The 24,123-nt window shown below is 41.8% G+C and overlaps 1 protein-coding gene across 1 annotated transcript in view; it reads left to right on the top strand.

Moving 5' to 3' along the window:
• LOC104531399 (ral GTPase-activating protein subunit alpha-2) overlaps positions 1-24,123 on the top strand; it is a gene marked incomplete at its 5' end in the record, with an annotated part of 103,867 nt that overhangs the window by 73,045 nt on the left and 6,699 nt on the right. The window contains 1 exon segment of the mRNA XM_029087048.1: positions 15,682-15,803. Within this exon segment, the coding sequence (XP_028942881.1) occupies positions 15,682-15,803 (122 nt within the window).

A 24,123-nucleotide genomic window follows, 5' to 3' on the forward strand; every position in this document is an offset into this window, starting at 1 on the left:
ATCTGGGAGGGGGTCTTCACCACGGGGAAGGGTCATTCCACCTCTTTCCCCTGTGATGTGCAGCTTTCACAGCCCAACTCACAGAATCCCAGAATGTTAGGGATTGGAAGGGACCTCAAAAGATCATCTAGTCCAATCTCCCTGCCAGAGCAGGACTCCAGCCTGTCTCTTCTGCTGCAGTATGCTTTAATTTGAAAACTGCTCTGGAAAGGACTCCGGTGGCTCTTCGTCTCTTTTGTCTGACTATCTTGCTGGTTTTTGAAAGCCCTTCACTTTGTTTCTATAATCTAATTTCTTGCTATACGCAGAAGTAGTGGGGGGGGGGGGGGGGTGTACTAGCCTCTCCTGGGGCAGTTTTCAGCACTTCTGCTCTTGTTCCTCTTGTGCCTTGTATTACCTGCAAACAAGTCTGTTTTCTAATTGTATCTTATTCTCCCATTTTTTTAAAGTTAGTTTCAAATTGAGTAGTCCTAGGTATTAAAACAGTGACTGTCAGCTAGGGCTGCGTAGCCAGCCAAACAGGCCTTCAGCATCCTCCATAGTACTCTTTCCATTTTCACCATAATGTTTCTTGTGCTTGAATTTAGAACTTGGTTGTTTAATAGTGTATCATACAGCTCAGTCATTATCTAGCCTCTTGCCCCATAATCAAATGTGATTATAAGACTGTGGTCAACCTGAGTTACTTAAAAGCTATGGGGAATTTTTTTAGAAACAGTAGAACATTTAGAAGAAATTAGCAGCAGTGAAACTATTACATTAATGTGCCTTTTTGTGAAGGAGTTGCTTACATTTTCAGTTTTGCTTCCTCCCTGCACACCCCCGACCTGTAATTTATAAGTAAAAAAGCATATTTCATAAACATGCACCAGAATTTTAATTTACTCCTTTGGGGAAATGGGGAGACATCACAGCATGCACACTGGCTGAGCTATGCAATGAAAGGGGAATCTGTTCCCCCTACTGAGAGGTCACTTCCAGGGGAAAAAAATGTTATTTTAAATGCTGACTTAATCATCTGCTTTTGGGGATCAAATTTTCACCAAAGGACCTCGCTCACGGCAATGGTGCATGAGCAGGCAGCGGAGGGTACGTACTGCTGTACCTGTTGCAGGCTGTGTGCTTGAAAGAGTATTTTAATTTAATGGATTTTAAGCAACATGATTCAAAGATCAACAAAAGGCATACTGTGTTATATGAATAAAAGATTTCCTCTGGATACTTGTTAACCCTACAATGCCTAGCTAATGTAATTGAAGTGCAACCACCTGGCAGGGAGATTTCACAGTCAGCTGCCAAGGAGGGCCCCGGACTGGAGTACCAGGTGTTGTGCTGTGCCTGCCTGATTGTTGCAGAGGAATAAAACAGCATGATTGCGCCCCGGGGGGCTGGGGCGAGGAGTGGGGACGGCTGCCAGCCAGGGACCCTGCTCCTGGGGCTCCCCGGTGGGCTCAGGTAGAGCGGGAGTTATGGGGGTTCCTATGGAACAAAAAGGGAGCAGCGTGAAAGTATCAGCTGGAAATTAAGCCCTGACAAAACTCTCGTAACCTCACGGGTTCACAAAATCGGCCCTGAGTTTTTTGGTAAACTCTGTCTATTACTCAGAGTTCTGTGCCCAGGAGATCCCTTGCTCAGTTGTCAGGTCTGCTCTGCTTTGGAATATCTACAACAGTTACGAATATGTCAGATTATAATTTTAAACCTCCCACCCTCTTTTTTTTTTATTTTAAATTTAAAGATGGGACATCCCCACTGATTTCTTGATGGCCTTTTTCTAATTTATTCTACCTTTCTTATCCTCTAATGTAGAGCAATTTCCCAGCCTGTATCACTGCAGCAACAAGTACATTTAGTGTGGAGCATCTTGCAAATGGTGTCACTCATAATGGATGTGATAATAAGCCCCACAGTTACCTATCCCTGATTGTAATGAATGTAAATTATCAAGTATAATAGACCTGAAACTGAGCCATTTAGTGCTAGTCCCAGAAATAATGAAAAGATCTGTAATAAACTAGAAGGGGCAAAATTATTTTGTGTAATTATATTTTGTTGTGTTTGTAGCTGCCTGATCCTTATATTCTTATCAAACTGACAGTGATGGCTTATTACCCTTTAGTAGGTGGAAAATATATGATTATAAATTCATCTGAAAAGATTTTCCCTTAACGAAAGAGTGAGAATTTGAAGGAGAGATTGCTAGTCGATTGGTAATATCCAAGGCACAAAAGTGACCTTTGTACATTTGTGACAGGAGGCAAAATCCCATACCAGTAGTAAATTCTAAGAATCCTGTACGTCTCTGTGCTGCTCATCAGTAACTCGGTGTGGCTGGTCTCACGTGTGCATAAAGTCCTTTGGCTGTGGGATAGTATGTGCTGTTAGAAATCAGTGCTATTGCCCTCATTCTAGGGGGGAAGGAATCATACATGATTAAAGGTATTTCAATTTATTTTTTTTCTAGACTATGTGTTAAGACCCTTTATGGGATATCCTCTTTAAAAATAAATAATAAATATTTGTAAACATTTATAACTGCTTCACAGTTTGTAACATCTTGTATTTTCAGAGAAATTAAGCTCTCCAAGGATTTACATTTGGAAAACATTTCATTCTGAAGAGCTGGAAACATACTAATGAATATCAAGAGATCAAATATATTTGTATGAGTGATATGTAAAGTATTATATTCTTATAAGCAATGGAGTAGTTCATTCATTATCTCTCATCAGGCTTACAGTACTTTTTACTCCTTCATTCAAGGCATAGATTCTCCCATTAACAAGATGCGTGTGTGATGCAGCTCAGTTTAGCAGACAGCTTGCTACTCTTATTGTAGGCAAAAAGATTGATTTAAAATTAACTGAATTTCAATTTTTGTTTCAATTTATTTAAAATCAAGAAAGGCATTTCCTTATGTTTGTGTAGATAACAACCATCTCCTGACTCATCCTTGGCGTATATGCACCATTTAAATAACACTTGTGGCATCTTGCTCAGTAACTTGAAACAGATTTTTACCAGCAAATTTGTAGATGACTATAATCTCTACTGATTTATGAGTCTGAAATTGCCAGCCCATCCTCCCTGCCCCTGAAAGTTAATTGTGTATTTGCATATATAAGTGTGGACTGTTCCCCGTTTAGCATAGATTTTCTAGGTAATTTTATCATCCTCTCATCTCACTGTTCTGCATATTTGTTTACCTATCCGGTAAATTAGTAAGCAACTCGGAGCATTGCGGTAAGAGTGTGTTATACATTAATCACACCCAGGCGTGCATTGGTTTCGCTGCAAGGACTGTTGTGGTTTCACAAAACCGCAGTCAGTGGTGCAGGCGTTTCCCAGGTAAGGCAGTTTCCATGCTGCTTTGGAGAAAAGGCCAGCCAGTTCATGGAGGAAGGTTCTGTGCTTTGGATTCAGGTTGCTTGAAGACATCCTATTGTTCTGCATGGCCAGCCGTGCTCTGCCAGGAGGCTGCGGGGAGGGGGATGCAGTTTGAGTGGGGTGGCATGGCACAGGAGTCCCCCCCCTACACATGGGGACCCCCTCTGCCTGCTGGCTGCCCTCAAGGGTCGGTGTGCTCTACCTCAAGTGATGCTTTGGTGCATAGCTGGGTGAAACAGATTCCTCTCTTCTGTTATGTCAGCTATTCTGCAAGTGTTTTCCTGCCTTTGCACTGCTTGTCATCTTTAAGCTGTCAGTAATTATCCCTTTTTCAACTTCCAAAGCGTCCAGATTTCTGAAGTGAATGTGGAGGGAAGCATTTCGATAATTTCTGCTTGCTTTCCCGTATCATTTAAATGTAATGTTGTTACAAAAGTTGACTTGTGATTTACTGTGGCAAAATTATCTTGCAAGTTACTTAATTGTCTTGTAAGTCTGATGAACAGTTCTGAAGAATTTTGAATTATGAATCTGTCATTGTCTCCCTCTTCCACTGTCTCTGGTTGTTTAATTTTTAAAGCTGAGAATGACTTAAGTTATTGCTGGTACATTCAGTTTTTGAATGGTTTTGAGTATGCCATTATCCTGGGAGATTCTTAACTGTCTGTCACTTTGATACTGCTGGATGGAGCTTGAAAGGATGGGCTCTGAGGAAATGCAGTGACCTTGACACTTTCTCAAGCTGCAGTATATAACAGAGTGGGCTGAGGAGTAGAGCTAATGTTGTATTTGAATTTTTCTAAGAGGCAGTGTATCAGTTTGGTGACATTTCTGACTTTAGGTGAATATGCTTGCGTTTGGAAAATGTGGTGGCAACAAGTGTAATAATGTTAAAATATACTGAGAAGGGTATACACTCACACGTGTTCAGACACATGTACCTGTAAGTCTATAAGTACATGTTTGTGTGTTTGTGTTTTTTCATATGTGCAATACCAAAGTGTAGCAACACATTTTTGAAAACTGTTATAAGCTTCTTTCTTGTGCTCTTATGGGCTATCATTTTTTTTTAATTATAAAATTTTCAAATATAAGTGACTGCCAACAGCATTTTATCAGCAACTGATATCATTAATAAAATAAACTCAGACCTTGCAGGCAAGTCTGCACCTTCCCTAAAAGTCTGAGTAAAAGATAGGAAGATGTGGTCCAGCTAACTGAGTATTCCTCTGCTAGCAGCTCTTTTGCATTTATGGTGAGAGAACTGTGGCTCAGACTGTGCTCAGCACGGTCATCCCCATGAGGAGATCCCCCAACTGCCCAGGCTTCACCACCTCGGCATTTGGAGGTTTGCAGGATCCCTCTGAGTTCCACCTGGAATTTCATCATGGGGAGGCAGTGCACATACCAACTGAGTGGCTACCTGTGGTCCTGACATGAGCTCTTGCTTAATAAGCAGGCAGCTACATTCTGTATCAGCCTTATTTTTTTGAGTGCCCTGAGGCTAAAGGAACATGTATAGGACATTAGAGCAATCTAATCATGAGGTACGGAGCCATAAGTCATTGAAACAGGGTCCCCAGGAAAGAAAAGATTCTCTTCTTCCCTCCTGCGTAGACTCGAAAAGTAATTGCTGTGGCTGCTTAAAGCTCCAGGAAGAGCCCAACATTTAATGAGAAGGTGCAAGGCTTTCACTTACTTAACATGCTGCCGCCTTTATTTTCTGGTTACAGCTCCAAGTAAACATTCCACTATCTGCTGTGCATGTTTTAGGACCAAATCATATTATCTGACTTGTCCAGAGGAAGTTGCAGCCATATAGGAGAGCCATGTGATAAACAGCTCTTCTCATGCCTGCCTGCCTGCCTCACTTATCTCCATCAGGACTATTAATATTTCCAGCATGTAAGCAGTTTCCAACAGCTGTCAAATGCAAACAATAAGCTACCAGGAAAACTGTTTCTGCTTCTCTCCCAAACTTGATTCCCCAGTTAATATGTGGACATGGCGCAAATCTAAAGATGCTGAAGTCCAAAACTAACCAAAGGTTTGGGTATTTTGCACCCTGCTACTGCTACCAAAAATGGATGTTTTATCTTATGAGAGAGAGAGAGGATTTTTAGCTTTGCAAAAATGAAATCAGTTCTGCTTAAGATTCTAAAACGACAGAATTCCTATTCATAAAAAAAATCCTAATTAAACTAACTTTTATGTTTCTAAAACATATCAGTTATCAGAATTGTTTTAAAAAGATATAGTCTACCTTTTTAAAAATTATTAAAACAGGAGAGACAGGAAATCTGTTAAGGAAAAAAAAAAAATTAAGACCCGAGTTATTTTCTAGTTCCTTAACCACAAAGTCATCCTGTGTAAATTTGAAATACATTTTTCAGTCTCTCTGTACTTGTGTCCTCTGTAAAATGAAGGTAATAATACTCCCCATCTATATGATTTTTTTCTCTTCTTAAGTGTAAAATCTTTGACATAGCCATCTTGCTTTGGAAACGAAAAAAAAATTAATATCATGAATGCAAGGTGCTCCATACAAAACAGGTGAAGTGCCAGAGCATTCCTTAGCATATTTAATTCGTTTGTGTGGATATAGCTTATTTGTTTCTCACTTAGCGTGTTCTGGTCCTTTAGTTTCCATTAGGTCATCCAGCCTCCCGGTGAGGGTCTCGCACTTGGAATACACTGAATAATACCACATGGCTTGGTCATCTGTAAGTGGTGAATTAATCACAGACACTGGTGGACGATGTCTTTATGTTGCATATACAGATAAGCTATATTGTGTGATAGCACACACAAGGTCTGACTTTAATTAAATATTTGATCCACACATGCTGCAAAAATTAGTGAGTTCACAATTTTCTCCTTAACCTGACCTGCACGGTGCAATCTGCAGTCTCTGAGAGAGCACCCATGTTATGCAGAAGGCAGATGCATGATATGTGTAAACCCCACTAGTAATGGTTTGTGGGTTTCAGGTTTGTAGCTCCAAAACAGCACTGCCATCTCCCAAACAGTTCTTCTTCTATGGGTTCAGTCACTCAGTCACTTTTTCCTCTGAATGAGGATTAGGAATGCTGACCACTCAGTGCAAATGCACCTGGGGTTTTTTTTTCCCACAAAGTTCTGAGGAGGCTTTTCATGCACTGCAGCATCTGTCTTCATAAACCATCATTTCTCAACACCACTTGAATGATACCTCTGAAGAGATTGTGTGTTGGGGAAGGACATGGATGTACAGTCTTGCATCTGGCTTTGTATTAGTTGATCTTTATTGTTGTTATTACAGGGTTGAGGTTTTCAAGAAGTTCTCAAGATTTGCCTGATAAAAGCTACCAGGAGTTTTACCATACCTTCCAAAGGGTGATGTGGGTGACTTTTAATGTTTCTGAAAATCCTACTGCTGCTGTTCACAAACAAATTATTATTAGAATACTATTTCAGTGGAAAAATACTCAAGCTTTCAAAAGAAGCCTCCCCTTCCCTGTAACACACATATGCTGTAACAAAGAGGATAATAAAAGTAAAAGGGGATAGTATTGCTGGTATGTGGCTAACAATAGTAGACCAAGGATAGTATGTTATCCCTGTGTGTTCAAGCAGCCAATTTGAAGGAACTGGAAGGCATAAGTAAATGACAAATAATTGAACCTTTGTACCTTTGCCCTTTTTCTAAGATGTCCAAAAGTAACAGCTCATTAGTGGAATTACTGAAATAGGTGCATTTTGTTAGTGTTTGAATAAAATTAAGACTGCAACAAAGCACGGGGGAAGCATTGCTTGGTAACATGTGACCTTTCCTCCAGTTATTTATCCCTTGATGATCACCCCGTTTGCAGAACAAGCCAGATAATTGCAGAACGTGAGCATCGGCAGCTGTACATACACTGATAAAATGGGACAGCTACAGTGTTATAATGATCTCCCTGAAAATACGACCTAGGGATTTGTCTTCTGCAGTCATCGAGCAGCTTTCCTTCTAGAACTGTACGGAAAGGACTCTGCATGATGGCAGCTCCTTTTCTTAAGCTCCTGCTCAGTGCATAGGCAAAGGCAAGATGTGGACAGGCTGTGCTCTCAATAAGGTTATTCTGAAGGTCCACCCAGGCTGGATGAGGCTTTGAGCAACCTGGTCTAGTGGAAGGTGTCCCTGCTGATGGCAGGGGGGTTGGAACTAGATGATCTTTAAGGTCCCTTCCAACCCATACCATTCTATGATTCTATGATTCCATCTCTTCCTGCAACCTGTGCTGCCTCAAGGAGACCAGCAGATCTTCTCAACTATCTGCTTTCCGGGCCTTTTCCACCCATCTTTAATTCTGGAGTCTCCCTGTTATTTCCCTGGGTGAATAAGTACTCTGTTGGATGAGATAGCCACAAAATAACTCACCATCTCTAGATCTCCCTGCTCTGGGGCACTGGGAAGGTGACTTTCAATCAGACCTGAGCAGCTCCTTTCCCTTTAGGGTATCTCTTAGGATTGGATAGGGATCTATATGGATACTTCTAGAGAAAACATATTGGAGAAATCATGACTCACTAATTTGCTGGGCAAAAGCTTGTACAACTGAGGTCACGATAGTTCTTGCAATACAGAACTCTTTCAGAAATAGCTTCTTGGTGGATAAATCTTTGTGTGCCCTGCAGAATGATTTACCAGTTAGGGCTTCTGCTGCACTAACTGATAATAGGCAATTATGTCATCATTTTAATCAATTGAACTTCAATCAAAGCCTTATCAGTATGGTGAAGCATGGAGTACAGCTGCTAGATGGACCTTGGATGTGCAGAGGGCTGACTGTGCAATGTCCAATGGCAGTGCCATTTTTCTAGGCACATGTGTTTGTAGTTTTGCCACTGGTTTGTGCACCACTGTAGTGTTTTGTCTGTGCTGTATTAGGAACAATCTCGATGAGAACAAAGCTAAGAGAGGAGATGAGGTGCATTTCTAACTCTTTTTTTTTCCATCAGAGCAGGTATCTGTACGAACCTGATAGGGGATCATCACGAGTACTCTGTGTTAGAATAGATAAAGCTTCAGATAGGGATAAACATAAGTGCTGTTAGAGTGCAGAACTGTATTATATGAGGAAAGTAACCGTTGTTCCTTCACTCACTCCTACTCCGAAACGATTGGTCTGTAATGGTATGATGTATCTGCTCCCGGGGGCTTCCCGCAAGGAGGAGGAGTAGTAAATTAAGATGAAAGCTTGTTTTCTGCTTTATTCATAATAAATGCAAAATTCTTCCCTGAAGCACTTGGCATGACTAATGTGCCACATATTCTTGATATCCCAGAGCGGCAGGCGAGTGCTTCTGCCAGCCTGGTGGTTCGCAGCACACCTTGGGCATCGTGCTACCTAACAAGCAACCAGAGCCAAGAGCAAGCGCCAGAGCAGGGCTCCACGCAGAAGAGCATGAGCTGGAGCTTTTTGCCTCAGGGCACCTTCAGTATGATTTTGCTGTTATGTTACTTGATTTCGATGGAGATGGTTTGAAACCGTGTGAAACGTGTTTCTGTTGTTGTTTTGTTTCACTTTCCTCTGTAAAGCAATTAATGGCGACCGTCTGTGAGAAAACAAATGTATTGCACAGCACATATTAGAAAATGCTGTAGCAGCCTGCCAAGTTACTTGAAGCAATTACAGGTTATTTTTTTTTATTCTGTGTTGTGTCATTATCTGAAGCCCCATCTCCATCAGTCAGGACTAAGGTTCTTTTGTAATCCTGTGCAAAGACCCAGGCCTGGCTCGGGGGGAGAGAGGTGGCAGAGCTCCAGCCATGGTGCTGAGGCACTGAGCAAATGCTCCACAAACAAGAAATACGTTTGAAAACCTCTCCATATCTGTCGGTTTCAGTGAGAGTCATGTCTCTTGTACACCAGGGTGTTCTGGGCTCCAGCTGTCCCCCATGACTGGAAATTCCCCCTTGAGTCCATCCAGTGCAGTAGTAAAAGAGGGCTGGCTGGCTGTGCAATTCTGCACTGAGGGGTGGCAGAGCAGAGGAAAATTATGCTGCGGAGAGGATGAGCTCTTGGTTTTGGCAGCAGAGGATCATCTGCTCATTTTGGATAAGGAGGAGGAACAGCAGCCCTGGCACTAGTCATCCCCGTTCCGCCAAGGGAGAGTATCGAGCCCTGCCTCCCCCAGCTGCACTGCAGACAGATGGCCTTCTTGGGGGCTGACCACGGGGCAAGGGAGCCAACCTCACCCCCCCTGCACAAAACCGTTGGTTTGACTTGGACAGTTATACAGAGTCAGCCTCATCTAATACATATCTTCTATGTTACATTGACCAGTTTAAGACATGAACAGTTTTAATCTCAGATGCTTTGGTTTAAAAGAAAAGCACATAAATCTGCAGTTGTTGACAGGTATAATTTAATTGCACCTGTTCAGTGAAGGATATACGTTACTAAAATTCCCCCAAAAGTTTTCAGTTAAATTTATGCAGTAGTGACGATCACTAGACCATAAATGATGGCAAGCCCAATCAAGCATATTGAGTTTCACACTGAAATTGCCTATCACAACATTTTAAAAGCACAGTAACTCTGTCCTGTTCAGAGCTGAAGGAGTACAATTAGGTGCATAAAGGTCATCTAGCGATACATTTATGTTAACCTCAATTTTATGGTCCCTGCTTTATTCTACTTGGGTAAGTCCCAAACATTTATGTTCTTATTTGTTTTCAAAACTGCTGTCGTGGTGTCAGGAGCAAACCCTTTTTGTGGAACCATCTTTGGCTCTTATGATACAAGTTAGGAGGATACTGAAATACGTGTAATGGTCAGAAATGACTTATCGGTAGTTCTTTGGTACTGAAATCTTGACAGGGCAATCAGTAAAATAAAAGTTCAACACAACCCTGTATTTTCTCTGCCTTAAAGTCTGTCAAGCCTGCCCAAGAAATCAGCTATATGCAGGCTATATGCAAAACAAGTTTTCCTTCTCTTCTTCACTCACTACCTGTGTAAGCACCAGTGAGGCTGGAAAGCTCTAGTGTAGATTTGAGAAACGTGCTTTCTTGCATTGAACAATAAGTTCAAATTATTGTCTCTTTCTTTCTCCTTCCCAAGTTGAGTGGAAGAAGGAATTGGCATGCAGGCATGTGGACAGCCTTGATGTCTGATGGGTTGGAAAGAGCTGTCTACATCTATACTTTCAGCTTCTCCGCTGGCCAGATGCCCCGAAAGCCCTTCCCAGGGTGGGATTCACATCACAGATGGGAATTGCAATAGGTTCATGCCAATAGTCTGTATTAACTTCCTTGGCAGTCCCTGTGGAGCTGGAGGAACAGTCGTTTCAGTGTGTGCTCTCCATGGACCCAAGCAGTTGGGTTCCAGTCCCAGGACTAGAACCCCTTGGCATTGGCACACTACAAACAACAAACTGTGGAGAGTAGCAAGTCAGTTTTCTCTTTGCCTATTCACAAACCCACAAATGATTTTGCCTTTTAGTTTCATGAAAAGATTGCTGTTTCAATGAAATACAGAGTTGTTTCTGTATATCAGTGAGAGTATATAAATTTTGCCAAAATATTTTTCTTTTCTAAAAATAGTGTGGGGAAGGAATTGCTGGTCATTACCATCAACAGTGATGGGTAGCTGATAATTTTGCTTGAGGTCAGCACAGAATTAAGGTTAATAAGCAAAAGTTCTAAATTTTCAGGATCTGTTTGAATAATCATCTTCTATATCCCCCCCATTTCTAAATATGTAGTTATTTATGGTTTAACATTGTGCATACATGCAGAGAGGGAAACGTTGGACAGATCCTGACCCCAGGATGGCTCAGTTCACCTGCAGAAACCAGATGACGAGGACTTTGAAGGCTTTTCAAACTCTTTATGTTTTAAACCATGTGTCTGAAACTGGCTCTGCATTGTAGAGATTAAATGTGGAAGTGATGCTTGTAGGTTGGAGCCACGCACCAACTCATACCTGTGTCTCTGGTGAATTTAAAAAAAAATTACCTTTTTTCTTCTTTTGGATTCTCCATCTGGAAGGAGGTCCTGCATGTGTTTCACCACAGAACTTCACAGATCATCCTACTGCTTGCAATAAGGTGACATGGTTTATTGCAAATAGTTGTTTTTAATGTTTTTTTCAAACAGCTTTCATTGTATGGTTGAACTATTAAAATAATTGATACACTGATAAAACAGTTCTAAAAGCTCATAATATTCAAATACTGAGATTTGATGGCTGTATTCAAATTGGAGCTAAGTTATATATATTCATGGTCAATAATTCACACCTTGTCATGGCTCTCTACATCATTTAATATGTCAAGTAAATAAAAAATGTTTGTGCCCATTGGAAACATTTTGCTCTGGAGCTGCACCTCGATAGAAGCGAAATGTAAAATAATGCAGTCATTGAAGAGGTGGGTCAAATTGCCATACATATTAAAAAAGGCTGCTTTTGATCAGCTCCTTTGAATGTCTAATATAACTCCATTTATCTGAATATCTCAGGGGACGCCCACAACCTTCAGATAAATGGGGGCTTAGTTAATCAGGGAAGCCAGATGTCCAGCTTCTTTACCGGGGTAGGGTTCAAGATCATAACCCATCCTCTCTGCAGCCAGGCCGTCTTCAGAAAACGATTTGCATGCTTCATTTCGGCAATCTAGCCTTGAGGCTTCCGTAGAAAAGCCAACCAGACACTTCAAGCTTTCTCCTGGCGCTTAACCCAGAGCATAGCAATGAGCTGGGAATGGGAGTTTGCTGATACATGTGCTGCATTTTTTTTAAAAGTATTAGTTTAGATGGCACTCTGCGCATATTGGCGTGACCTCAATAATGCAACGAGGCTTAGCGTTCGTGGGTGTCGTTCTGTCAGACACGCTATGCTGAAAGCTCACAGGAGAGAGATGACACAAATTTCATATTGAAAAGATTGAGCTTAACATTCTAACGTGTAAGTAAGGAAAATCGCACCACTGGTTCTTAAGGATGAAGGCACAGCACATTTGCAAGGGCTGCAGTTTTGACAGATCAAGTGTTGCACGAGCGATTATCTGGATGAAAGCGTTCTTACATGGTGATAAATATGAAGCTTCTTGAGGCTGCAATTGAAAATCACTGTTTCAAACAGCTCCTGTACAAACGGTCTTGGAATGCTGAGTCGTCTCCTCTGCCCCCCATCCCCATCTATCTTATATTATTATTCTTTGGGTATATTATGCTCTCTTGGATCCTCAAAATACATTACTTGGGTACCTGACAGATGACTAATGAAGTGATGCCTACAGAAGATTCTGGCATAAACACAATTAAGTAGCAAAACAGTGTTTTTGTTTGCTTACAAGAAGTGCAACTTGTGTAAGTTACAGAACCAAGGTTTTGTGTGAGAGATCGGATGGTATTTGTGATGTTGTGCTGCTTCCTTGACCTATATTTACAGGCCGGCAGTATTTTTCAGAGGGTTCCTTACAGCTTGTTTGTTATGTTCCTAATGCCTCCATTAAAATTCCTAAACTTTGGTAAAACTTTAATTGACTTTTTTTTTTTTTTTAAATGATTCCAAACGGTTTTCCCTAGTATGTGTGTGTATTAAAACAGAGATGGCAAAGAGTTTAATTTTCTTGCAGTGACTTAATGCTTTTTAGATTAGATTGTAAGTGAAAACTAGTACGAGCATCTCATTTGCTGCATGTATGGCAGGAGCCACTGTGCTTGTGGTAGTCATGCTTAGGGGAGCCTGGGAGGGACGCAACGCGTGTGCTGAGCTGAGAAGGGTGGTGGTGAAGTGGAGCTGGTTTATACAGTGGACTTCCTTGCTGAGTCTGTGGTATCTGCACCTCCTGTTTTCAGCTTTTTAATCTGCAAGAGCAGCACTGAATTGAGATCTTCCTCCTACGCCTCACAAGCTGCTGATCGATCTGCACAGCTCTCTGGACCTTGGCTTAAACTCAAAACTCTATGTTATTTTTCAGATGCTTCTCGTGTAGCTGCCCAGCTGTTTGGCTGAGTGTTTTATTCCCAAACTTTTGTGTGGTTAGGGGCATCTTCCATCTCATAAATAAGGAATTTACGAGATGTGAAACTAACCTAGTCAAAATCTCACCGCTCTGTTTTTCCGTGCAATATTTAGCAAAATCGGTACAAACTTCTGGTGTGTTAGCAGTTGTTCTACACATTGTATGCTTATGTGTTAGATGTGCAAGGTCTTTCATTAAACAGCAGGATATTATTAGGCATAGCATGAAAAGCCTTTATAGTCTCCCTGCCTTGTTTAAAGCAGGCCCACAAGCAGACCGCAGCCTAAAAGGGCTGCGCAATGAATCGAGCGCTGATGGCCGGTCCGCAGGCTCAGGTGGTCGTCAGCCGCAAGTTTAGCTGAGCCCTTTCAGTAATTTGTCACGCCTGGGTCTGTTCCCGCTGCGCCAGCACGTGCCAGCTCCGTGTCGGAGGGGCTGTTCGCCAGACGGCCCCGCAGACCCCGCATCCCGCTGTTAACGGGGCCGGCGTTCGCCCGGCCGCCCGCTCCTCACAGCCCTGGCAACAGCCGAGCGCCCCGCGGAATAAGCATCTTCATAATGAGAAGTGAATGGCATCCGTCAGTCCCTTTAGAATAGGCCCAGGCGTGTGCCTCCTCTCCTAGGAAGTTTGGCAGCCTATTCATTAACAAGAGTCATCAGGAGTTCAGCCCATAATAGGGAGGCAGCCCCAAACGCAGGCGGGCTAATGCTTGCGCTATCAGGAATGTGTTCTCCTGGGCTTAGGGAAAAGAGACAGAAAAACTAAGCAAATAACGCTGTCAGCAGGTGCAAACTCTGAAATGCTACGTATTGATTTTCTTTCTTCAGGCTTCCACGGAAGTTTATAAGAAGATTTATCACGTATCAATCGTCCTCCCCTAGCATTAAAAGCAAAATTTTTTTTTTTTTTTCTTTTTTTTACTACCGTGCCTATAGGAACTTGTATACAATTAAGATGCATTTTGCTTCTTCCCCTTGAGGTAGAACAATAGACCATCATGTCCTATTTTTAAGTACCGCTTTACTCTGATTTAAACAAAAAAAAAAAATGTTGTTTCAAAGTGGTTTTGTTACTGTAATGAAAGTCACAAATGGCACTTCACTATTAATTAGTAATGTTTTTCAGTTTTAAATACTCTCACCTGCATTATGTTGTCACTGCTGTTATTCTCACCACTCCTAATTTCTAAATTTAAATTGGCCTTTGCTCCCACCTAAGAGTCTTGCAGAGTCAGAATGCATTTCCCTGTAACAGAAACACAATGAGGATCTGGGAAACTTTTGTTTTAAATGAGGAAATGGGAGAATGAGATGTCATACTGGCTCCTGCGAGCGTTAATTCATAAAGTCATACATGAGGTTCTTCAGCCCATTGTAGATTTGTTTCAGACGTTATCCTGTTATTGGAAGTGTATGATTCACCTTCTGAGAAAACAGAAGCTGCACACAAAAGGAAAAGATTTGCTTTCTCCGCTGTGAAAAGCTGCCGCAAGCAGGGGTCCTATTAAGACAGCTGGAAAGTTGCTTCAGCTTGTTACGCTTGTAAGTTTTATTGGTGACTGGTTTTTGATTACACATTTGAATGCTGTGTGTTCCAGGTTGCTGAGTTTTAATTAAAAGGCAATAGTCTTGATTTTAGATTGCTTTGTTCTCTGCGTTACGCAGACTATAATGCATGCAAGTTGTGGGGTGAATTTTTCCAATGCGCATCATTTATTTAGGATACATAAGATTACACCTTCTAGCACCTGCCTTAAATAGAAACTTCACGCTTTCAGGAATAGCATTTATTACGGTTAATTTCTTTTACGAAGTACAGTGATCACATAAATATGTGGGAGTGTTTCTCCTCTGTCCTGTAGCTTGTTTCTCCAATCTGATCAATTTTTCTACTCTGACAGGGTCATTGTAATAGGAATATTGTGTACCAGGAACTTTCCACAATGCCACAGCTTGTCTGTTAAAGTTGGATTTTGGTTTTAAAAAGCCTGCAGCCTCGGGGCCGGGGGGGGTTGTTTCTGCCCTGGGTAACTTTAGCAATCTGTCAGGTCTACTGAGTCACTGCTTTTCTTTCATGAAGCTCAAAGGTATTACCCTTAATTTCAAGCCATTAAGTGTGTTCACTCCTCCTTGCTCGAGTTCAGAACTGTTAAGCAGCATTGAGCAATTTCGGTCCCCTCTTTTCCACGCCTGTGTACATACAGCCTGCTTAGTGTTGCTGAAGTGCTGGTGTTCATGTATGTTGTGTAACAGCATTTAATTCTGCACACACATTTCCTTAACCTGGTCATTGCAGTTATGAGGAAAGAGCTCTGTATCTCGAAGCAATAATCCAGAACCATAAAGAAGTAATGACATTTGAGGATTTTGCCGCTCAGGTCTTTTCTCCCTCTCCCAGCTACTCCCTCGGTGGAACTGGTGAGTCTCTGCACGTTATTCTTCTCTTTAGCACTAAGAAGCACTTGAGCAGCAGATGTACACCTGTTTTTTGTAGATAAATGCTTGCAAATTTAAGAAGACCATTCTTCCCCTGAATCAACTAATGAATATCAAAAGGAATGATGACATTCATTTTAATTTGTTTTGCATCAGAGCTATTCACTCTGCTCCTTTCTTCAGCTATCCTGTTAACCCCCGAATCTAGCAAGGTTAATGAACTTTCTCTCAGTAATGTGCTCTGGTTCATTCAGGAGTGTGGGTTTCTTGCTGAGCTGGGAATATGTTGTTCAAAACCTATGCCTGAATCGGTGCTTACTTATCGAAAAATAGTTCCTCACAGTAGAAGCCGTTGCTACTAATGCTAAATGGGGATTATGCTGCTGAGATACCAGGGTCAGGGATTAATGCAAAAGAAATGTAAGAACGGTGTTCTGTTAGAAAATCATAGCAGCGTGCAGTATGCTAACATTTCCCTTAAATATAGATGAGCAAATTTCAGGCTTCCTGCCAACACCCAGCCTGGAACCTGTTTGGGTTTGGGTTTTTTTTTAATATATGTATGGATATACGTACATGTGTGCATGTGTATATGTATAGGCACACACGTTAATGCTGATCATCATTCATCAGCCCTACTGAAAGATGAAAATGTAATGCTGAACCCTGTGAATTTATTCCTTACGTGCCCTGTCGAGATTTTAAGTTAGCATGCAGTCAGTAAGATATAAACTCCCACTTTGCTGTTTTAATTGGGCTTAAATAAACGTCCCCTAAAATGAAGGTTTGACTCTGAAATGCAGATTTCTAGTACCCTCAAGATTTGTTTTTCCAGCCTCCAAAATATATGGTCACCGTGTGTTGAACTCTTTAACAAAGATTCCTTAATCCCTTTTTTACACTCATAGGGTGAATCTGGCACTTTCTAATTATTCCCTGCTACTCTTTCGGATTGTTTAAGAGATTTTTTCAGACCTGTATAAATGTTGCAGGACATCTGCTCTATTTCTTTTTAGCCTGACTCGTTAGCAAATATCTCCCATCTAAACTGAAAAATTGAAGGAAGAAATTAAATTTACTAAAATAAATCACTTACAAATAAAATCAGCTGTGCATCATTGTTTAACGTTACTGGCTCCAATCCTCGAGCTTTCAGAGCTTTGTTAGGAGATAAGAGGTATATGCATGTCCTTGCATTGGTCGCCAGTAGCAGCAGGCAGAAGGCTTTGGAGATAAGCAAGCTGGCAGAAGTAAAGGGGAACCGGTGCTATTTACATAATCGCGCCTCTGCTTCCTGGAGAGGCGTCAAGAAACACAGGGATGGCCTCTATTGATCTTTGTTGAACTGGAATACTAAACAACATTAGAAAAGCTTATAACTTAAAGCTTTGATTAATGTTTTCTACATTAAAAAGTAGAACAGCTGTGAATTAAATTCTTTTATACACTCTGCCAAAAGTCTGAGACAAAAAAAAATTATCAGTTTCAATAGAAATGGAGATTTCATGCCCAGTGTTGTTAGCACTTTGAATCATTTATCTGTTGACATATCAGCAAATAAAAATGTAGATATATTGATATATTTTAAATGTTATACTCTGTGCATAATTGTATTTGGTTTTCACATTCTTTGTACAGCACACAGTGATCTTAATGCAAACAAATTTAGTTCGACAAGGAAGAACAGATTCATTTGATAGTACCATAGTCAGACTTTCTCAGGTCTGTGATTTTGTATGCAAAAAATATATTTAAAGTTTCCTAATATCTGCTAAAGTTTTTCAGAACACTGTTAAATCATTAGCACTTGAATGCATTTTTATGATTCCATGATTTTTTTATTTTTTTAAGAGTAAAACCTGCCACAGTCAGGTCCTCAGCTTTGGACTTCCGAATATCAGGATTTATTTCATGCTCTCAAAGAAACTAGAGGCCAGTCATGACTTCTGGCATCAAAATATTTGCTTCAGAGAGTCTCTTCACATTACCTACTGATTTACTTGCATATTTAGTCAAATATTACCAAGAGCTGTGTCAGTCGTTGGCATCAGGATGTATTTTCCATCAAATGCCATCCTGGCAATCGACAAGGAGGCTGTACATAAACCTGGGAACCCCATCCCACGAGCAGCGTGCCTTGTGTGGAGCTGCGTACGGTCACCAGCATCTACCTCAGCCCTCCGTGTTTCCACATTTATGGCGGTTTAGATTGGTGGGGTACTACAAATTTTCCCAGCAGTGTCCAGAAATAAATAAAAGAACCAGCTCAGGTGCAGTTTGAGTAAGTTTGCAGCCATCTCTTCATCCCTGTGAATGATTAGAAAGGGGTGAAAAACTGCTCTGGAGCTGCTGGTTCCCCTGTCAGCGTGGGCTCAGCCGGGGCCAAACAGGACAGTCTTGGGCTGTGAACAGTGGCAGGTCCGCATTTTCCAGCCTGCAGCCTGTCCCCCCATGCCACGAGCAGCTAAACCTCCTCCAAGCTTAGATTCACCTGTCCTGTCCGTGCAAAATTGGCTGTCTGCCACTTAAGAAATACAGATAACATTTTTCTTTATGTAAAAGGGGAATTTCTGGTCTGAAACAGAAAAAAAATGAATCACAGAGCAATAAATGTATGGAGCTGAGACAGGTCTGTGTTTCCCCTTCTCAAGTAAAAAGCCAGCTGAAACTACTAACTCTGCCTAGCTTAAACTTTTCAGGTGAATTTAAGATTAATTCTACTCTGATCTTATTCTTAATACCACCTAATTGTCATCATGCTGTCACTGCATGTGCGCAATAGAAAGAGTCAATGAGTAAGTACACTTTTTATTAAAATTAAGACTGGCTTTAGTAGTTAACACAGTATAAGAAAGAAATCAAGACTATTAAATTAATCAAATGTGTAGCTGTTAATGACACACGTTGTTGTATTATTAACCATGATCTATTTATTTGAACTAAATGTTTTTATGTTTTCTGATACTGTCTGTAGGGATGCTTCCCCTCAGTTCAGATGGGATATGGGTTTCTTGAAGTATGCCCTGGCTTAGTCCCCTGTGTCACAAATAGTCTTGCAGGTGCTTCATTTTATCCACAAAAATCATCCAGTTGACCTCTCTCGCTGTTTTCAGAAATAGAGCCTTAAACTCCCTGTATGTATCATAGGTAGCCCTGTATATCTTAGACGTTGAACATGCAGCCTGGTGGGCAGAATGGACATCCCTGAACTCATTTAGGGGATGTGCAGATTAGGAACAAAAGATGAGAATACGGCCCTTTGTTGTTAAACTGGTACATTACATGCTGTATTTTAATTAGGCTGGGTTTGAGAGTCAGCCTAGGAAATCCTCCATAATCCAACACTATTGAATTATTCTTATCCTTTCCCTCTGCAGATTTCTCTCATTTTAGAGGACAGGGTTTTAAGCTGCTATCTTTTTCTGTTCTTGCTCCCTCAGCCAAAAAGAAAAACAGTTATTCAACAAAATACTTGTGTGTTCTTTAAAAAAAAAAAAACACCCCCCCCCCAAAAAAAAAAAAAAACCCCAAGCAGGCACAAACAGACACAAAAGCGTTCCAACTTTAATTACCTCTGCTGACTAATAAGCTTCTTTTTTTTTCCATTTAAGATCAGAAGACAGAATCATGTTAACTCTTAGAAAATGGAAGTAGTTGGATATCCTAGACAGGAAAAGAGATATCCCACTGGAGAAGGATTTGGATTTGAGGTTTTAATACTCACAGGGGTAGATTTCTGCTTTCAAGAGAACCTATAAACCTGCTTTTCAGCAGCATAGACTTGCAGTTAGTGCTTCAAAGGGTTAATTGAAATGGGCACACTTGACTGCTGAGAGGACTGATCTAATCACTGCCATATCCAAGTGCATCTGTTCACCATGAGGTCATTCTTGTGCATGCTAATGATTTGGAAAATAAAGCATAATGCTTGACATTATCAGAAAGGATATAGTGTAAATCTTGGCTTTTTTAGTTGCTAATAGCTATTGTGGAATGAAGCGGCAGGCAAAAGCATCTGGGATTATTGCTTTCCATTTTAATTTTTTTAAAGCATCGTTTTCAGTGGAGTGTCAGGAAAACTGTGCTGGAAAACTCTGACATGTGGTATCTGTTGATAAATGGATTCTTTAATGAATATTATAGCATTGCCCAGGAGCAACACTTGAGTTGAGGAACTATAGACGTTTTCAGCGTTCCCTGGTTTTAAAGCCTTGGAAGCCGTGCCTGCTTATTTACATAAAACTGAGATTTTGCAGCCTTTTTGTTGAAAAGGTGACACATGCTTTTCTTTTGTCTACGGACTTGTACATGCATAAATTTCTTGTAGAAAATACTTGAATGTACAGCAAATGAGATTTGATTTATTTTAAAACACTTTTTGCTAGGTGCTGAGCTTTCTCTTTCCCACTTTAAAGCAAAAGGAATATTTCAAATGGCCATGTAATTTTAAAATCTATTTTTGACAGAAACTAAATAAAAGACAGAGTAACTGCTGTCTTAAACAGGCCTATATGATTTTTAAAGCTAACTGAGTAATGATTCCTTTTGGCTTTGTTTGATTTGTTTTTTATGTTTTGTTGTTGGTTTTGGGGTGGGTTTTTTTTACTTCTTTGCCTGTGCTTTTTCCTTGAAAATTTGTAGGATCCTTTTTCAGTTCTGTGTATTAGTTGGAATAAAAATCTCTCCAGGTTCTGTATAATATTTTTGCCTATTTTTAGGGAAGCCAGATGGAACTGAATATTAAAAAAATGCACATCTGAAAATGAGTAGCTATGCCACGGTATTGCAGCACATGCCCAGCATTGGGTTTGATCATTTGATATTTGACAGTGTTGCCTGAAACTGAAAAAATAGTTTTTAGTAACTGAGACTTAGGACATTCCAGACAACCCCAGCAGCTAGGAGCCCACTGCTCAGCTGCTTCCACTGCGAGAAGAGGCGGTGCTGAAACCATCTGGCCAGTGTTACCGGCTGGACCAGGACACTGCTGTGGAGCTATTAGACGTGGGCTTGAACCTCTGTGCTGAATCCTTCCTTTTCCAATACAAGCGTTGCCCTTCAATGTGGAAGGAAGCACAAGAAGTTAAGTCAATAGCACAGAGCTCATTACAAGGTCTTCATGATCTTAGTTCTCAGTAGGTGAGAAGGAAAATGTGCAATCACAGGTACTAGCTGTTGTAATTGTAGAGGTTGTCCGGGCAGCAAACAAAGAGGAGATGGAGCAGAGGAGTGGGAAGAGTTACAAAGGAAGCAGGACTCAAGGTGTTTCTTTTTTTTTTCTCCTTCCCAGTGAAGAGCATTCAGGAGGATGTGCAGGGACCTGGCCTGCTTCCCCTCTCTGTTGAATCAGGTAGTTCTTAAAGCTGATCTTCTGCAAACTAGAGCATCTTTCACTGCAGGGTTAGTGGCCTGTCCCTGCTGGCTGCTCAAGCTGCCTTTAGAGGGATCTTGAAGCTGCACAAGCAGATTCAGGAGGTGCTCCTTACCCCTGCATTGTTGGTTATCAGTGATCCATGTGTGGCTTTCCTGCCCCTCTTCCACAGAGCTACCACCTGCCTGGACTTTCCACCACTGCAGGAACATGCTTGGCAACTGAATGCTGCACTGGGGCAGCTTTCAGCACACCATGCTGTCACATGCATGTAACTCCTAACTCAAGACTCATCAGCAGAAAGAGCAGCTTCATAACCATCTCCATCACTCCCAGTCTCAAAACCCTCGGCTCAGAAATATGGAGATCTTATATCACTATGTTCCTTCCATGTTAGCTACCAGCTCATCTAAGAACTTGATGAGGCTCTGTCTGTATCTGATCGTCGTGAAGAAGCAGAGCCTGGTGGTGGATGGTCCTTTCCTGCTTGATGAAATTGTCTCTTAGCCTGTGGTAGCTGCTTGATAGCAGAGAATGCAAAGGTGCCAAATGAAATTTTCAATTGAATCAAGCGTAATTACCTGATTTAATGAAGGAGGAAAGTCAGGATGTTCTGCAGAAACCCCAAATTTACCCTTTCTCCCCAGAGATGCCTTTCCTTCCTTCCTCCTTGCCTAGGGAAACCCACATGGACGTATTCAAATAACATGACACAGCAATTCTGATCCACTTTCGGGACTTTTTAATGGCAACACTGAGAAATCACAATGATTTCTATGGATGCTATTAACATATTAGTAATTTTGCTAAACCATGAAGCAAAACCAGAGTGGAAATGCATCCCTCTTCCCATGGGAGCTCTTGTTAACAGTTGCAAAGACAACATAAGAAATCAGAAACACCATTTTTCCTCTTTCAGACTTAGGGAGTGAGTGAAAATCTTTTCCAGGCTGTGGTGTATTCCTTAATTTATTAATCTACTAATACATTTAGCAGTCTGAAGAGCTTAAATGCCGTGCTGGGAGTTATATATGAAGGAATAAAAAGGAAGCTCCTGCATCCTCAATATACCATGGGACTGCTACTGTGCCCTTTATGTTTTTAAAAAGTTATGCATGTTGACAGTATGATAGTTTGCATTTTTTCATGAGAAGACAAATACTTTCTTGAATTAGTAAAATTCTTAGCATCCCTGTAAGGTTTAGAAATGGTCTTTTATTAAATAGGGCAAAGTCATAGTAAAGACCATGAATTGCTAGGTGGCATCAGCTCTGTACCCCCTGTAGCTCCTCTGACTTGAACAGTCTGATGTAAATGTACACCGGGATGGATGACCAGCCCTGGTTCAGAAGTGCAGAATGGTAAGGAAGTTGTCTGATGACTTTGCAGCTCCCTGCGAAGCAGTTGCAGACTGCTCTGGGTGCCAGGGCAGTTTTCCCTTTGCCCACCGCCTATGCAGGCGTGCAGCCTGGACCTGTCCCCCAAAGCTCTGTAGGTGCTGGGGTTGCTTCTCCCCAAAGCCCAGCATAACCTCGGGATCTACAGCGGAGAGAGTGTGAGAGCAACATCAGGGCTCTCACATCAGGGCCCTTTCTTTTTTCCATTTAATTGATTGTCTCAGAGGGAGCTCTCCCAGCAGCGTCTCCGGGAGAGGAGATGGCAAGGGAGGGCTTCCTCCCTAGCAATCAGCACTGGGATGGGAAAAAAATATGAGCTTGACGGGCCTCTCTCTTCTGCTGGGTGACAGCTCCAGCTGCTCGAGCTGTCAACTCCCAAGAAAGCTCCAGGCAATGTGGCCCCTTTGCATTTTCCCTCTGCACTGACACGTCAGCCCCGCAGCTGCAGCGGAGGAGAGAGGCCGTGCGGTGCCGTCCTGCCTGCCACAGGCTGCTGCCACCCGAGCTGGAGGCTTTGGGCGGTGGCTTAACACTGCGTGTTACGTGCATGTGTGGAAAGGAGAAATACCCACCATCCCTGTGGTCCCTGGATCAGGCTTTGAGCAACATGATCTAGTGGAAGGTGTCCCTGCTCATGGCAGGGGGGTTGGAACTAGATGAGCTTTAAGGTCCCTTCCAACCCAAACCATTCTATGATTCAGTGATTCCCTCTGGCTGGCTGGACGATGCAGAACTAATTAGTGGCTGCTCCAAGTCACAACTAATTAAAACTTTAATGTGTACATTTAGGGTTTATTTCCAAATCTCTGAAACAGTTGGGGCTCGGTATGTGATGGTGAAAAGCACTCATCGCCTGTGCAGGGAGCTGGGAGTGCTTTTTTTAGTCCTTTTAGATTCTTCTTACCGCTCCAGTTACAGCTTTTCAAGATTCTGCTTTTCATATTTTTCATAACCAACCAACAGTGGAACAAACCTCCTCATTTACCAAAGTTTCAGCTCTTGCAGCACTTCACTTGTGGTCTGATCTGGTCAGGGGACGCAGGTACAAAACCTACCATTGGCTTCTGCTCACCTGACCTCCACAGTGCTGGCTCTCCAGTGCAGGCAGGGCTGCGCCGTGCCCCCCACGCCTTCCCAAGAGCAGCCTTCTTTCTTCTGCAGCATTTTCATGGGTTTGGAGGGGAAAAGAATCTGTATAAATTCAGCTGATAGAAAGAATCTCCAAAGATAACTGACAAGTGATGTTTCGTGCCATTGCCCAGCTGCCAGCCTTCAGTGGCTTCCAGCCAGAAGACCCTCCTGTTCTTCCAGGGCATCGCCTGTGTCACGGCTGAGATGGAACCACATAGCCTTTGGGGTTTGCTCAAAGGCATAAGATAAATGAAAGATCTCAGTGCAGGTTTAGAACAGCTGTCACTCATAACAAAATATGAAATATTTTAACAGCTCATACCAAACACGAGTCACCAAAGGGCCACGTGGTGTAAAGGCAGTTCCAATCACTTCACCTCCTGCATCCTTAATGCAGTTGGTG

This window comes from Antrostomus carolinensis, unplaced genomic scaffold (genome assembly GCF_000700745.2).
Source record: "Antrostomus carolinensis isolate BGI_N321 unplaced genomic scaffold, ASM70074v2 scaffold13809, whole genome shotgun sequence".
NCBI lineage: Eukaryota > Metazoa > Chordata > Aves > Caprimulgiformes > Caprimulgidae > Antrostomus > Antrostomus carolinensis.